This window comes from Balaenoptera acutorostrata, chromosome 1 (genome assembly GCF_949987535.1).
Source record: "Balaenoptera acutorostrata chromosome 1, mBalAcu1.1, whole genome shotgun sequence".
Lineage (NCBI taxonomy): Eukaryota > Metazoa > Chordata > Mammalia > Artiodactyla > Balaenopteridae > Balaenoptera > Balaenoptera acutorostrata.
In genome coordinates, this window is record NC_080064.1 from 29,380,700 (window position 1) to 29,396,331 (window position 15,632).

General features: G+C 47.7%; 1 protein-coding gene across 2 annotated transcripts; it reads right to left on the reverse strand.

The window, feature by feature from the left end:
- Window positions 1–4,654: 4,654 nt before the first annotated feature.
- On the reverse strand, window positions 4,655–15,329 carry TRAPPC3 (trafficking protein particle complex subunit 3). Of its 2 annotated transcripts, none has more exons than XM_057532406.1 (5): window positions 15,243–15,329; window positions 7,500–7,597; window positions 7,156–7,255; window positions 5,887–6,069; window positions 4,655–5,419 (listed from the first exon to the last, which is right to left on the reverse strand). In XM_057532406.1, coding segments are annotated over exons 2-5 (405 nt in total). In that variant the 5' UTR covers window positions 7,502–7,597; window positions 15,243–15,329; the 3' UTR covers window positions 4,655–5,299. The 2 variants fall into 2 exon arrangements, with proteins under 2 accessions (XP_057388389.1, XP_007182581.1); XM_007182519.3 differs by lacking the exon at window positions 15,243–15,329 and adding an exon at window positions 15,088–15,236.
- Between the last annotated feature and the right edge of the window lie 303 nt (window positions 15,330–15,632).

The following is a 15,632-nucleotide window of genomic DNA, read 5'->3' on the forward strand; positions in this document are numbered from 1 at the left end:
AGTCCCTCCCTGGCCTGCTCACACTGAGCAATCCTTCCCCTTCCTCACCTTCCCTCAGACAGCCTGGGAAGCATGGCAGGCCTGGGTGGAGCCTCCTTATACTCCCTCCTGAACAGCTGGGCTGGGGGAGGGCTGGGGGCTGGTGATGCTCAAAGGCAAGGGGAGGCCGGGGCTGGCTTCATGGGCCTGTAGCTCGGAAGGGCTTGGTTTTATGCTCTTGTGGGTCACCTTTTTTTTTTTTTTTTTAATTTTATTTATTTATTTATTTATTTATTTATTTATTTATTTATTTATTTATGGCTGTGTTGGGTCTTCGTTTCTGTGCGAGGGCTTTCTCTATTTGCGGCAAGTGGGGGCCACTCTTCATCGCGGTGTGCGGGCCTTCTCACTATTGCAGCCTCTCTTGTTGCGGAGCACAGGCTCCAGACACGCAGGCTCAGCAATTGTGGCTCACGGGCCTAGTCGCTCCGCGGCATGTGGGATCCTCCCAGACCAGGGCTCGAACCCGTGTCCCCTGCATTGGCAGGCAGACTCTCAACCACTGCGCCACCAGGGAAGCCTTCTTGTGGGTCATCTTGAAATTCATAATAATTTTTGAATCAGGGGCTCTGCATTTTCATTTTGCACTGAGCCCGATAAAATATGTAGCTGGGGGAATTTCCTGGTGGCGCAGTGGGTAAGACTCCACGCTCCCAATGCAGGGGGCCTGGGTTCAATCCCTGGTCAGGGAACGAGATCCCACGTGCATGCCGCAACTAAGAGTTCGTATGCCACAACTAAGGAGCCCTGGAGCCGCAACTAAGAAGCCCTGGAGCCACAACTAAGGAGCCCGCCTTTCGCAACTAAGATCTGGTGCAACCAAATAAATAAATAAATACATATTAAAAAAAAAATATGTAGCTGGTCCCGGTGGAAGCCCACACTGCCCGCTCAACGCTCTCCCTATGGGCCCTCCTCACTCCATTCTTACACTCAGCCAACAGTGAATAAAAATTTACTGAGCACCTGCTTTATGCTGAAAGTAGTGCTAGACGCTTGGGGATACAGCAATGAACAATAGAGGCACGACCCTGATTTCGCAAAATTTCCATATGCACACACTCAGACACTGACATATCCACGCACAGCAATTTTGCAAGACAATTCCCCTAATATGTTCATCATAACTGCCAGTTAGGGAACACTCGGCCTATGCCAGGAAATATACATACTTCATTTTGTTTTATCCTCAAAACAGTCAGCAAAGTAGGCATTATTATCCCCATTTTCCAGATGAAAAAACTGAGGCTCAGAGTTCAAATTCTTTGTCCAGAGTCACGTAACTAATAAGTTATGTGCAGAGCTGGGACTTACCCTTGACTCTTATTTTCAACCTCTCCTCTCCTCCCCACCACCACACATGGCTTCAGCTTCTTCCCCATGGATAGAAGCTCCCAGCATCTCCATGTCCCCAGCCCCCAGCTCAGGGCTACATTTCCATTAACTGAAAGAATTCACATACAGACACACTCCCCAAGGAATACAAGGAAACAGTCACCCACTGAAATACACACACATACATATGCAACACAGAATGTACTGGATAAGAGCTTGGTGTCCATTACTGGACTATTTTGGTTCAAGTCCTAAGTCCATTGATACTATGTATTAGTTGTGTATCTCAGTTTTCTTATCTGCAAAATAGGAATAGTGATGGGGTTGTTGTGAGTGCTAAATGAGAAATCCAGGTGAAGTGCTTAGACTCGCACTGGCACATAGTCACTCTGCAATAAATATTAGCTGTTGCTATGAGTAACATTTGTCCGCACTCACTCACACATGCTGTCATGCTCATCACACCGTCTTCCCAGCCCTCCTCTAGCCTGGCTCGGTCCTAGATGCCCTCATGGCTGACAGTCCAGGCCCCCAGAGCCCAAAGGGTGCTGCCCCTCACCAGCTCTGGGTCCACCAGAGAATGCTTCCTGGAGGAGGCCTCTAGCCAAGCAGGTTAGGTGAGCCAGACTGAGTTAGGAGGGTGCTGCCCTGTGCCTCGGCTCCCTCCATTATTCCTTACAACACCCAAGCCCTCAACTCTACTGCAGCGCCCTCCCCCCACCCCCTTCCCCACAGTAGAAACTTTCCTCTCCTGCCGCCAGAAGCGTAAATTGCCCCCAGGAATGCGCTGCATCCCACAGCTCTCCTGGCAGTGGCCAGCGGCTGTCCTGGGGTCAGGCCTGGCCCTACATCAAAGGCTGGGGATTGGTTAACAGCGAGGCTCCTCGCCTGCCGCCACCCTCCCCTCCCCTCCCACCGGCCCTCGGGCTTCCAGGGAACAGCACATGGTAGCACTTAAGCTCCAGGAGGGAGAACGGGAGGATGCTTTTCCTGCACCCACCACCCCCAGCCATTCACAATGAACTGCTTGTTAGGAGACTGTTTTAACTTTACTTAGCGCAATTTCTGCTCCCGGGCCTCTCTTGCCACCTCCTTTTCAGACCTGGATGCCCAGTACAAACGTAGGGGCAGCCAATCCACCAGAGAAAGGTGTAACCTGAATATGGAAATGTCACTGGTGCGAGTCCGGGGCAGGAACAGGACTCTCTTACATCAGGGGAACAGGGCTGGTGCTCTGGTCTCGACTCAGGAAGTAAGGGGGGGTTGGTTAGGTGAGGGCTCAGAGCTAGCTCGTCCAACTCAGGAGGCCAGCATGAGAGTTTGGGGTGTGAATGGAAGCCAGTGACTTCTTAGCCAACGTGTTCTTTCCAGCGCCCTGGGTTCAATAGGCAGGCCCTTAGCCAGGCAGCCATGTGAGCTTTGTTCTCTGGTCCCATGGTTGTGACTAAAGAAAAGGGGCACTTTCAGGCTCTGACCAGCCTCTGAGATTTACTCCATCAGGTGCATCTTCTGGCAAATTCTGAAAACCAGGGATCCAATAGTAACTCTCTGGGACAGTACAGTGGTGGTCTGGAGACCTCTGGTGGCCAAAGGCTGCAGAGCAAGGCCTTTCCTTAGAGCTCTGCCCAGGCAGCGCCAAGTCCAAAGGCCACCAGCATGGACTACTCCAGCCACCCAGGCTCTTTGGGAACCCCCCCGCACCCCCGGTTAGTCAGGCCCTCCCATACAGCCAGGCAAACCTGCCCCATCCTGCTGGCTGTGCCAGTACATCATGAATGGGGAATGGCCTAGCCTGGGGGTTGCGGGGTGTGGTGTCCCAGCCTCAGTCATAGTAAAGCAAAGGGATATGTAATCTACAGTTAATTAACTTCAGGGGTGGGGGACCAGCTGTTGGGTAGCTGGGCCTTGTATGTTTGGCTCATCTGGGGAGAGGATGAGGTGATGTTCCCAACAGCTCACAGCCCTCAGCCCTTTCCCTTCCCTTAGCCCCTGGGTGCACATCACACAATTGTGGGGTTGTAACCGCGAGAACTCACCAAGGGGGCTTTGTTTCCACAGCTTGCCGACCCTGTAACGTTGCCCAAGTTAAATTCTGGGAAAGGAAATATCCAAAACCTCACGCCATACAAACAGCTGCTGGGAAGTTGGTTGTGGTCTGGGAGGAAAGGAAGGGCAAGGGCCCCCCTGGAGAAAGAAAGGGTGGTGCAGCTCACTTTTCTTGGCAGGGTCCAGACACCACTCAACATTTTCCACATCTGGGGTCCAGCCTTCGTTCCCTTAATCTCTCCTTCATTCACTCAAACTCTGGTGTGACTGGACCCAGCATTGATGGGCGCTGAGTATACAGTTGACCAAAATGGGATGCCTGCCCTGGGGCCCCCAATTGTACCTGGAGGGGGAGGTAAAGAGGCTCAGAGAAGGATGGGATCCCTATACTCGGGGACACAAAAGTGATCTTTCCTCTCCTCAGCGGCTTAACCCAGCTGAAGGAGGTAGGCCGTGTGCTCTGGTGCCCCAGGACCCTTGTCCTAACCTTTATGACCAAGACACACTTCAAGCACAATACTCCCCTCATCTCAGGCCTGCCTACTAACCTCGGGGAAGGCCTGGGGCTCTGTTTCACCCCAACAGCCTGAGACCTCAAGGCCCTAGGCCATCCCCAAGAACAGTGCTACCAAATACGGCCTGACGACCTCTGATCGCTCCCTTTAAAAGCTTTCCTAAGCTCTGTGACACTGGGAGGGAGCCGCAGGCCTGCTCCCCCACCCTCCCACAGTGCGAACCAGGCATCACGGTTAAGAACGCAGGCTTTGGAGTTTGGCTGGGGCTTTGAACCCCAGCTTTTCCACTTACTAGCTGTATGACCTTGGGCAACTTGGGCCCTCCTCCTAAAAACTGAATTGTGAATTAGATGATACATAGAAAGTGCTCGGTACAGTGATGACACATGGTAAGCACTCAATAAATGGCACCCCAATACCAAGGTTTACATGGTCTTTCTAGCCAAATCCTCCAACTTGGTGGCCAAGGGCCCAGGATAGTCCATTTTAGGCATGTCTGGGGTAATGGTCTGCTTCTAGTTTTTGCTACAGACAGTAGACTCAAAAATGACTCTGAAGGGGCCTCATTTGCTCCCAGGTTTCCCAGACTCTCTGGTCCGTGGGAAGAAGCCATTCCTAGACCAGATGAAATCAAGGTAGGGCACAGGAACTTTTAGCAGGTCTCCTCACCCCACTGTAACAAAATTCCCAAGGCTGAGCAGAGAGAAAACATGACATGATTGGGATTTCACTCAAGAATGTGTCTTTATTGAAGAACTTGTAAGAAAAAAAGATGGACCCTCTATAAAAAGAGGAGATGTTGCCTCCAAACAGCAGGGAGGAAACAGAGACCTGGGTGGCTTCCCAGAAGTCAATGTTTCTGGCATGACTGGTTCCCCTTTCCTGGCAAGCACTACAGTGTGTCACACTACAGCTAGCAAATCCAACCCACCACTCCCAGCTTCTCCTCCCCTGTCCCAATGAATCCTGGATTCCCTACGGCCATTCATCAATGACTTTCTGAAGACCCAGGGACAAATGTGCTAGGCTTGCCTCTTAATGGGGTCAAAGTGTGTTCTACTTTGGAAAATTCAAACAGGAATGTAAAATGGTTTGAGCTCTTTCTAGTCCCACCAAGGATGACTACATCCAGCCCCTTTGAAGGGAACGGGAGCAAAGAATTTCCCTCCTGAATGTGCACACTTGTAGGGTAAATGGACTATATCACAGTCCGCTCTTTATTAACATGGAAAAGGGAAACAAGGTTAGAAGAATATATAACATCCGTGTTAAACAGTCACTGAATTCTAGAGGGCAGAGGGAGCATTGAGGCTTTCTGACTCCAACAAGTGCTCCTGCTGGTTACCCTGAAGTCCTGGGGATGGTCATTCCTCTCCAGCTGGGAGGTTGTCCTCAATCCGCCTGATGAACCGCATCCGGATTTCTGTCACACCGTCTCCTTTCAGGGTGTCCTGGACAAATTTGGCCTCCACAGCCATCTGGACCTGGGGGACAGTGCGAAAATGAAGGGGCGGCTGCCTAGCCACAGCCTCTGGGAAACCACCAGGGATGGAGCTATAACTGTCTCATCCACAGTAGCCTAAACAAGGGGGCTGGTTTCCACATGGACAAGATTGCCAGTTCCTGTGCAGAAGGCAGTGGCCCCCACCCAATAAGGGAGACTTAGCAAAGAACACTCACAAATCAAACTGTCACCAAATAAGCCAATCTGGGAACAGATGTTCCCGGGCTCTGAGGGCTGAGCGCACCACCTCCCAGCCTAGCAGGGAGCATCAACACCACGTGGAGATTTCCAACTTGGATCCTACACTTGGCAGCTTCACCGCCTCAGGCAGCGAAGCACTGGGGTGAGCTAAAAGCCCTTCTTTTCACTCTCCCATTCATTCGTTCAAACATTTATTAAGACCCTACTACATTTCAGGTGTCTCAGAAGGTAAAGAGCTGCACTCACCATCTCCAAGGCTCCTCGCAACACCCCACACAAGAGATTGGAATAAATAAGGGATGAGTGGTTATCAGGAAGTTCCACAAAGTCCACCAAGGGATTATTTTCCAAAATGAGGGAGAATTCGTCACCAGCTGGGCTCCAATTGGTGATGCTTGGAGTGATGCCCAAGTACATCTTGAACGCCACCTGTCAAAAAACACACAATGGCACTATGAGGAAGAGCAGTAGGGGCTGTACAACAGGTAAGGTGATGTGATGGGACCACCAAGGGAAACTAAATGGTTCAGGAAAAAAATTGTGGCCTCTGCAAGACATTGAAGCTTCAGGTATTCAAGGCAAAAAAGGCAAAGCAACTGTGCACAATTCCACACCCTTCTCCTTCAAGGCATCATACAATTAGGTGACAACTTGCTGACTACCTGCACTTCTTCGTGGAAAGGAGCACTGGTCTTCTGACAGGGGTGGCTGCCCTGAACCAGCATCTAACCACAGAGAGGTCCCAACACACTTTCCTGTCCTCTCTCTCTGCTATCTGAACCCTTATTCTAACACCACAAAGCTATAGGTGTTATATCATTTATCATTAACCCTATAATATATAACACTAATATTATTAATAGCAAACATTTTCTATATACACTCTACAATAAGGGCATTCATTTTACCTGAATGCTCATGTTCATTTTTTCATTTACTCCTTACAGAAACCCTATGAGGTAGCTCTTATTTTCTTCATTTTAAAGATGAGGTAACTGGTAATTAAAGAAGTTAAAAATAACTCACCTAAGAACTACTAAATATTGGAGCCAGAATTTGAAGCCAGGTTTGTCTGTATTCTTTATTTTTTTTTTCCCTAAGATTTTTTTTTTTTGGATGTGGACCATACTTCCCCGGCAGTCCAGTGGTTAAGACTTCGCCTTCCAATGAAGGGGGTGCGGGTTTGATCCCTGGTCGGGGAGCTAAGATCCCATATGCCTCACGGCCAGGTTTGTCTATATTCTTAACCCCCATGCTACTCTGCTACATCTGCACAGTTGAAGAGATCTGGCTTTGATTTTAGTGGGTCTTTAATCCACAGGGATGATCCCAACCAACCATTCTTCCCTTTTTCATAATCTGTGCTATTCCTAAACCACCAGGAAGGCTTCTTTGGTCCAAACAGCTGCCTAGCTATTCTTCTGGAATAATATGGGCCTTTCTAAGGGAGCGAGTGGTAAGCAGTGCCTTCCAATGACAATCCTTCGGTATGGCCAGGTGGCCCAGGGTAATGACCTTGGCAATGACATCTGCAGTTTCCCGAAAGTCATGGCACCTCCCGACATTTGACCGTGCCAAGAAATCTTCAATCAGTCGGACTCCAATGTTATAGCCCCTGGGAAAGAAATGAGAGAACAGACTATATTATGCAGTCTGAATGTCTTATGTCTGAACATAAGGCTGTTGGTGGTAAAGGGAAAACGAGGACAATCCCAAAACATCCCAATAAATAAGCAGTGGAAACTGTACCCAAAGTGTTGGTAACGAGAGTGAACCCTGTTCTGGGCTCTAAGGGATGACGTAGATTCGGTGTGCTCAGGAGTCCCATTACTGTCTCTCCCACAGAGGAGCTCACTCACATTTTGTCCAGCTGTTTATTCACATCTTCATCATTTTCATAGTCCTTGCACAGCTGGGTGACTAGAGCCCCATAGGTCAGGGTGAAGAGCTCAGAGCTCTAAAAGAGATTCAAAAGGCAGTCAGGACCAAGCCACACAAAAGAGAAAGTTTGGTTAGAGTCTGGATCGGCCTCAATGCAACTGTCAGAATTCAAAGGAAGGTTACTTGTGTCTGGTGGGAAAGACCATCACCTACTGTGGAGTAGCCAAAGAATTTAGCTCCCTAGGGTCAATGTGTCAGGGCTGAAATTAGACCCGCTACAAAACGGGCTGTGAAAGGTACCTCATGCACTGAGCAGTCACCCTTCCAACACACCAAGGTGGACTTCTGCTGACCCAGGATCCCACCACAGCTGCCAAGCCTAACTGCACTCCCAAGGCCCCATCCAGGAGCAGCAGAGGTCCCAGGGGGAAGGAAGGAAGTACCAGATGAAGTCCACTGCACTAATGATAACCCTCTAAGTCACCAACATGGGAAAAAATAATGTTTCTCTTGACACATAGCTAAAGTGTTTGAGGGAAAGGGATAACTCTGAAAGGAACACAATCTTTTGTGTACCTGGAACACAATACTGACCTGGACTGGTTTCTATTACAACCACAGTTAAAAGCACAGAAACTCTCAGATAAAGAATCCTGTCACCTACTTACCAAAAAACAGAGAGATGTGGAAGGTGAAAGGAACAGCAAATATCAAGACTACAGAATAAAAGCAGCAGGTTGGGGGAAAGGTATTATCGGAGTTAAACAGTGAGAAACGTGTTAGCAGCACATTTGGATCAATGTACTCATACAGAAACACGGCTGAAAAATCAAGATTGCTACCCAACCAGCCCTTTCTGAATGGAGGCTTGTCAGACTCGGAGCAGAGCACCTTTCTGTCTGCAAGTCTTCTGGGGAAGAAAGTACAACTAACATTAAGGCCCAGGCTCCCACGACCCAATGCTCCTCACCTCATCCCCATGGCCTGGTGATGAGGTCACTGCAAGAATAATAACGTGAGGGGCTTCCTTGGTGGCACAGTGGTTAAGAATCCGCCTGCCAATGCAGGGGACACAGGTTCAAGCCTGGACTAGGGAAGATCCCACATGCCACGGAGCAACTAAGCCCGTGCACCATAACTACTGAGCCTGTGCTCTAGAGCCTGCAAGCCACAATTACTGAACCCACGTGCCACAACTACTAAAGCCCGTGCACCTAGAGCCTGTGCTCCACAACAAGAGAAGCCACCGCAATGAGAAGCCCACACGCCACAATGAAGAGTAGCCCCCGCTCGCTGCAACTAGAGAAAGCCCGCGTGCAGCAATGAAGACCCAACGCAGCCAAAAATAAATAATAAATAAAACAAATAAAATTTTTAAAAAAAGAATAATAATGTGAATGCCTTTTGCTTACATACTACATTCTATTTTTCATTATCTCATTTTTCACCCCACAATAACTCTGTAAAGCAGAAAGGGCAGAAACTCATCTCATTTTAGAGATGAGGAAACTGAGCCTCAGAATGGTTCAGTAATTTGTCCAAGGACAGATAATTATTATTTTTATTTTAAAAATATTTATTTATTTATTATTAATTTTGGCTGTGTCACGTGGGATGTTTCATTGCGGCGGACAGGCTTCTCTCTACTTGTGGCGCTCAGGCTCAGTAGTTGTGGCATGTGGGCTTAGCTGTCCCACAGCATGTAGGATCTTAGTTCCCCAGCCAGGGACTGAACCCATGTCCCCTGCATTGGAAGGTGGATTCTTAACCATTGGACCACCAGGGAAGTCCCCAAGGGACAGCTAACTATTGACAAAAGTAATTTGGGGGGACGAAACCAGGAGCTTCTAAGCTGATGTTCATTCTGTCCACTGTTCCCCACAACTGCAATATTAATAAATCTCCCCTAAAAAACAAACAAATAAAAGGTAGTTGTACCAGGGAGTCAAAGAGAATCAGTTTCAGGATAAGTAAGCTCTTTGAATTCAACTAAAACAGATCAGGGTGTCTCCAAGAGACCATATACCAAATATGGCAATTAAAGGGAAGCTATTAAGGAGGAGAATAATTTTTAGTAAAGTTAAGGGTTTGGCACTAGAATGGCTTAAGCATAAATGGATGGAGACAATCCAGCAGTAACCAGTCCATAGAGTTGGCACCACGGCATTAAATCAGGAGAGTTTTCCTTCCATTATTAATGAGTCCTTGGATGGAGACTCCAAGAGCCTCAGCCCACCATGATGCCAAGTAACATGCATATCATGATGTTACCAAGCACTTTATACATGCAGCAGCCCCCAGTTTACCAATAAGAAAAATCAAGGTCCTAAATATATCTGTTGGTGGTCACAGAATCAATATGCCTGGGATCTGGGAATAGGGTCCCTGATGCAGGTTCTCCACACCCTCTCTTAATTTGTATGTCTATCTCCATCTTCAGTGATGAACCAAGCCTATTTGGAATAGTGCATGACATAAATATACAACTTAAAGGTCTTCAGACTTTAAAAATAGGAATGAGCTGTTGTATAGAAAAAACCATTCATTCAAAGTTTACTCTGTACCAGGAACTACCTAACAGGAAGGAAAGAGGTAATAAACTGAATAAATAAAATAAATGGTTTGCCAGATGGTGAAAAGTGCTATGGAGGAAAATAAGCACAAAAGGAGATTAGGGAGTATTTATGTTTACCTATATGTGTGTGAGGGGGGGTTCAGTTTTAGACAGGGTAGTCAGAGAAGTCCTCATTAAGATGGTATTTGTGCAAAGACCTGAAGGTAGTAAGGGTATCTGGGTGAAAAAATTTGAGGCAGTAAGCGTAAGGCCCTGAGGTGGGAGTATGTCTGACATGCATGAGAAACAGCTAGGAGACCAGTGTGATTAGACAGGAGTAAACACAAGAGAGAACAGAAGAGGAAGTCAGAAAAGTAACAAGAGGTTGCAGAGTCTGAAGACCCTTATAACTTAAGGTTCCATGGGACCTTAAAGGTCAGCCAACTCAACCAGTCCCATTTCTTCACTGAACATAAGCACATTCTTCCAACAGAAACATGAATCTCTTCTGCAAAACTTCTACTTTCAGGCTGCTTTAATTATGTTTAATAATAATGATCACTAACATTTATAAAACTTTCAGAGTGTCTTCACAGCTACTTACTGAGCTTTATAACAACCATGAGAGGTTAGCAAAACAAACATTATTTATCCCCATTTTACAGGAGATAGGTTAAGTAACTGAGACTCAGTCTTCTTAGAGTTGGGCACTGTCCTGTAAGTTATTATGTCCAAAAAAAAAAAGGTTATGTCATCCTAAGCCACTGCTTAATCTCCCTGAACATCAGCTTTTCCCATCTGTACAATGGTGATAATATTATCTGCCCTTCAGGGTTATCAATGAGATAATATGTGTAGAGTACCTGCTGCACAGTACCTACTCAAGAAATAGATATTGTGGGACTTCCCTGACTTTCGTGGAGTGGTTAAGACTCCGCGCTTCCACGGAAGGGGGCACGGGTTCGATCCCACATACTGCTCACCAAAAAAAAAAAGTAGATATTGTTATTTTTGTTCTTAAACTGGTTCTCTGTGGTGTGGTGCCAGAAAGCACCCTGAACTAGGTTCAAAGAGGGAGATTCTGAATCGCTATAAAGAACTTTAAAACAATTAGTAAGGCATATAGAAGGATGCTCGGTTTATAGTCAGAAGACCTGGTTCTGAGTATGGACTTGTCACTAGTTGTGAGACTTTACCTAAGTCACTTCACTTTGCTAAACTTCAATCTTCTCCAACAAAAACAGTAACAGTGAAATATGTCATGCCAATCACAGGGTTGGTAGGAGGGTCTAATGAGATCCTGGACTTAAAGATGCTTTGCAGACCAAGAAACCACAAGAGTGGTTTCATACTGGCAAAGCCAAGTACTTCAGGCACAACCTGAGCAGAGTAAGCCAAGTCCTACACTCAGGTAAGCTACTGCACAGTTTTCAGGAGGCTTGCAGTCAGTGCCCCAAACAAAACATCAAAACTCCTTAAGGGGCTGATCTTTTGAGCTAATGCTCAAAGATACTTATTAAGAATCATACTTACTATTTTTTGTCAACACAAATAATCCAGTGTGACTGCTCCCCAGCAGCTGGGGAAGGAAGGTCAGTAACAGGATTGAGTCCACCCCTCTTTTGTCACTCTCCAGCCTCCTGTCATGGAGATTCTGAGTGCTGCTACTCAAGTAGTAACTCACCTGAGCTCTGGAGAATAGAGCCACAACACAAAAGAAGGGCAGGCCTAAACACACAAAGGTTAATATCTTTACTAATAAGGATACTTGTATGGTGACCATTTTGCAGTGTATAGTAATATCGAATCACTATGTTGTGCACATGGAACTAATATAGTGTTGTAGATAAACTATACTTCAATTAAAACAAAAAGGATGGGCTTCCCTGGTGGCACAGTGGTTGAAAATCCGCCTGCCAATGCAGGGAACACGGGTTTGAGCCCTGGTCTGGGAAGATCCCACATTCCGCGGAGCGACTAAGCCCGTGTGCCACAACTACTGAGCCTGTGCTCTAGAGCCCGTGAGCCACAACTACTGAGCCCATGTGCCGCAAGTACGGAAGCCCACGCGCCTACAGCCCGTGCTCCACAACGAGAGAAGCCACTGCAATGAGAAACCCGCGCACCGCAACGAAGAGTAGCCCCCGCTCTCCGCAACTAGAGAAAGCCCGCGCGCAGCAACGAACACCCAAAACAGCCAAAAATAAATAAATAAAATAAAATAAAATAAAATAAACAAAAAAACCAAAAAGGATGCTGGGAATTCCCTGGCGGTCCAGTGGTTAGGACTCTATGCTTTCATTGCAGGGGGCACAGGTTCGGTCCCTGGTTGGAGAACTAGGATCCCACAAGCACGGCAGAAAAAAGAAAAAGCTTGCTAGCTGACATTTACTGAGTGTCAACTGTGTTCTTAGGTGCACTATCACACTGGTAGCTTTACATGCGATACCTCAGTTAATCCTCAGAACAACCCTATTATATAGATACTATTATTACCTTTTTAGTGGGAGTTTCCTAGTGGCCTAACAGTTGGGATTCCAGGCTTTCACTGCCATGGCCCGGGTTCAATCCCTGGTCGGGGAACTGAGATCCCGCAAGCTGCTTGGTGTGGCCGAAAATAAATAAAGATGGTGAAACTGATGCTCAGAACAATGAAGACACTTGGCCTAGGTCACACAAGTAAGCAGTGAAGCCAGGACTCAATCCCAGACAGTACCATACTTCTGTGTTGTGTATTTTTCCACCTCTCTCATAGAGTATGTGCTTCTCAAGGTTAGGGACTAGGGCTTCATCTCTGCATTTCCCACAATGCTTTGCACAGAGCTGGGACTCAGGAAAAGTTTGCTAGACAAATAGGCTGTTTCTATTTGCACAGACAAAAAGCAGAGATCTAATTACTTGGGCATATTAACCATTTAAGTTTTGGAAGGCTTAAGTGGGAACACAGTAATTAGCAGAAGGTTGGGATGACTGGGAAGTGGGCTGCTAGAGGGGGAGACTCCAAAGGCAGAGAGGAAAGAAGGGGAGCATGTCAGAACCAGGTGGCTACACAGAGGATCATGTGACAAGCCTCGAGTGGGTACCAATAGGAATTGAATGACAGGATGCACCAAACCTTCATGTCATTCATTCAATATAGATTGCCTAGTGCCAAGCATCATTCTAGGTGCTGGGAATGGAGCAGTGAACAAACCAACCCCTGCCCTCATGGAGTTTACATTCTCATGGGGGAGACTGAAAATAAACAAGTAAGTATAGAATTTATAATGAAATATTTTAAATGAAATAGACAGTGCTTGAAGAGAAAAAGAGTAGAGTAAGAGGACAGAGAACGAGTCAGGTGGTCAGGGAAGCCCTCTTTGAGAAGATGATATCTGAGTAACTGAATGAGGTGAGGAGTAGCTAGCTACTCTCTGGGGAAAGAAGTTCCAAGCAGAGACTACAGCAGTAGCAAAAGCTTTGAGGCCGGAATGCACTGCTGCCCTCCCTAATTCCCTCACTTCACCAAAACTGAGTGAATACTGAGGGCTGCAGGGGTGGGGGGGTGTGGGGGGGTGGGGGGGTGGGTGGAGACTGAAGGTTCCTGCTAAAATGGTATTAAAAGTTTCAATATTGGTTTCAGGTTTTTAAAAAAAAGTGCAAAAAAGAGCTAGATATGAAACCTAAACAGGAAGACTTCTCATATCCATTCATATCATAGGAGGTAATCCTAGGGAGGTATTAATCCTAATACTTAATCCTAGGGAGGTATTATTGTCCCCATTTCATAGATAAGGAAATTGAGGACCAATGAGAATTCCAACCGATATCCATGCTTTTTCCCCTACATGACATTGTTGCCTAGCAAAATATTCTCTCCTTTTTCTTTTTAACTCAGTATTTCCTCCAAAACAGGAATTCACAGAGTATCTTCGCAGGCCCACAAATCCTCCCCAAATGTAAGTAAATGTCTCTGTATATGTTTGTCTATTTACTATTTCTGCAGAGAAGATCCACAAGCTCTCATCAACTTTTCAAAAGGGATCTGAGAGAGAAAAAGTACAGTACTACTCTGGAGTAATAGGGCCTCCTGCTGCCCATTTTTGGTGGCTGTTCCTGGTATAAGATGCAAAGGTGTGAGGGGAGTTTAGTCATCCCCTCTAGAGCTGAGTGTCAACAAAAGGCCCATGGTCTGCCCTGCATGCAACCTTCAATAACTCAGTCTGTAAACTGGAAAACAAAGACAAACGGGCAATTCTGGAGGAAATAAGAATATGCCAAAGAAAAGGAACACCTGTCAAGAAGTCCCCTCAGTTTGGATAAAAACATCATCCACGTTACTTTCCAGGCCCAGTCCCCATCTGCAGCCAAACTTCATAGGACTAGATGGTGTCCCACTATTCCCAGGACAAGAAGGGAGCCTCCCCGCCATTCGCCAGAGGGAGAGCACTTACTCCCTACTCTGGCCCACCACTTACACTTGCTTTCTGGCAAAACCAGTATCTGAGTGTGAGAGACATTACGGTCTAGTAGTCTGAAGCATTAGCTTTGGTGTCAGAGAGACATAGGTTCAAATCCTAACTCTTCCTAGCTGTAAATCTGGGCCAGTTATGCAACCTCTCTGAGCTTTAAAATGGCGATAACATTATCCACCTGAGAGAGTTATTTTGCGGATTAAATGATAACGGACGTAAAATGCCAGGCCCAGTACCTAACACACAGTAAGAGAGCAACAGTGGGAGTTACTGTTATTGCCGCCGTCGTTGTTGGTCTTGCACTCAACTGCACTCGGGGGAGGGGTCTCCGAGCTACTCCAGGGGCCCTCCAACCTGCCTCAGACCCGGGACCACCCCGGAGCGATTCTCCGCTCTCGACCCACCAAGGAGCCTCCTCCTCCTTCCTTCCAGCGGAACCACTCCCTCCCAGCGCTAGCAGAAGGAGCTTTCCCAGTTGCGACTCACGCCCCGCGCCGGGCCCCTTCCTCAGAACACCTCCATTCCGCCCCGCCCGCCGAGGTCACACGCTCCGGTTACCATTTTCTTGCTCTCGGTGCCACGGTTCGCCTGCCTCGACATGGTGCCGGCCGCCTTGCCCCACCACAACACAGACCCACTCGGTGACCCCTTCTAACACCGCTGGACCCAGTTAGCGGCCCCTCAGCATTCGGGATTGACCGGCACCGACTCACCGCGCCTGCGCTGCCTGCCGCGGGACACCACGGGACTCGTGGTCCGGCCGACGAGGGTAATTCCCGCCCAGGAAACGTCGGACTACAACACCCAACAGCCCCACTGGCAGCACCGGCTCTTAATGTAGTAGGACTACAACTCCCAGAGCGCTCCGCGCACAGCTGACTCCTGGAGCCTGGCTCCCCCATGGGCTGCGTTATGGCCGCTGGGTGGCGTCCGCAGCTTGCCGTAATCCTGTATCATCCACACACTTCCCTTTCCTCCCCACCACCCCAACCCCTCCACCCCCCCACCTCCACTCAGTGATGCTCCGCAAATTCCTCTCTCGCCGAGGATGGTCTTGGAAAGTCCCTCTTTCAAACTAGCTTCTTCCGCTGTTGCTGCAATTC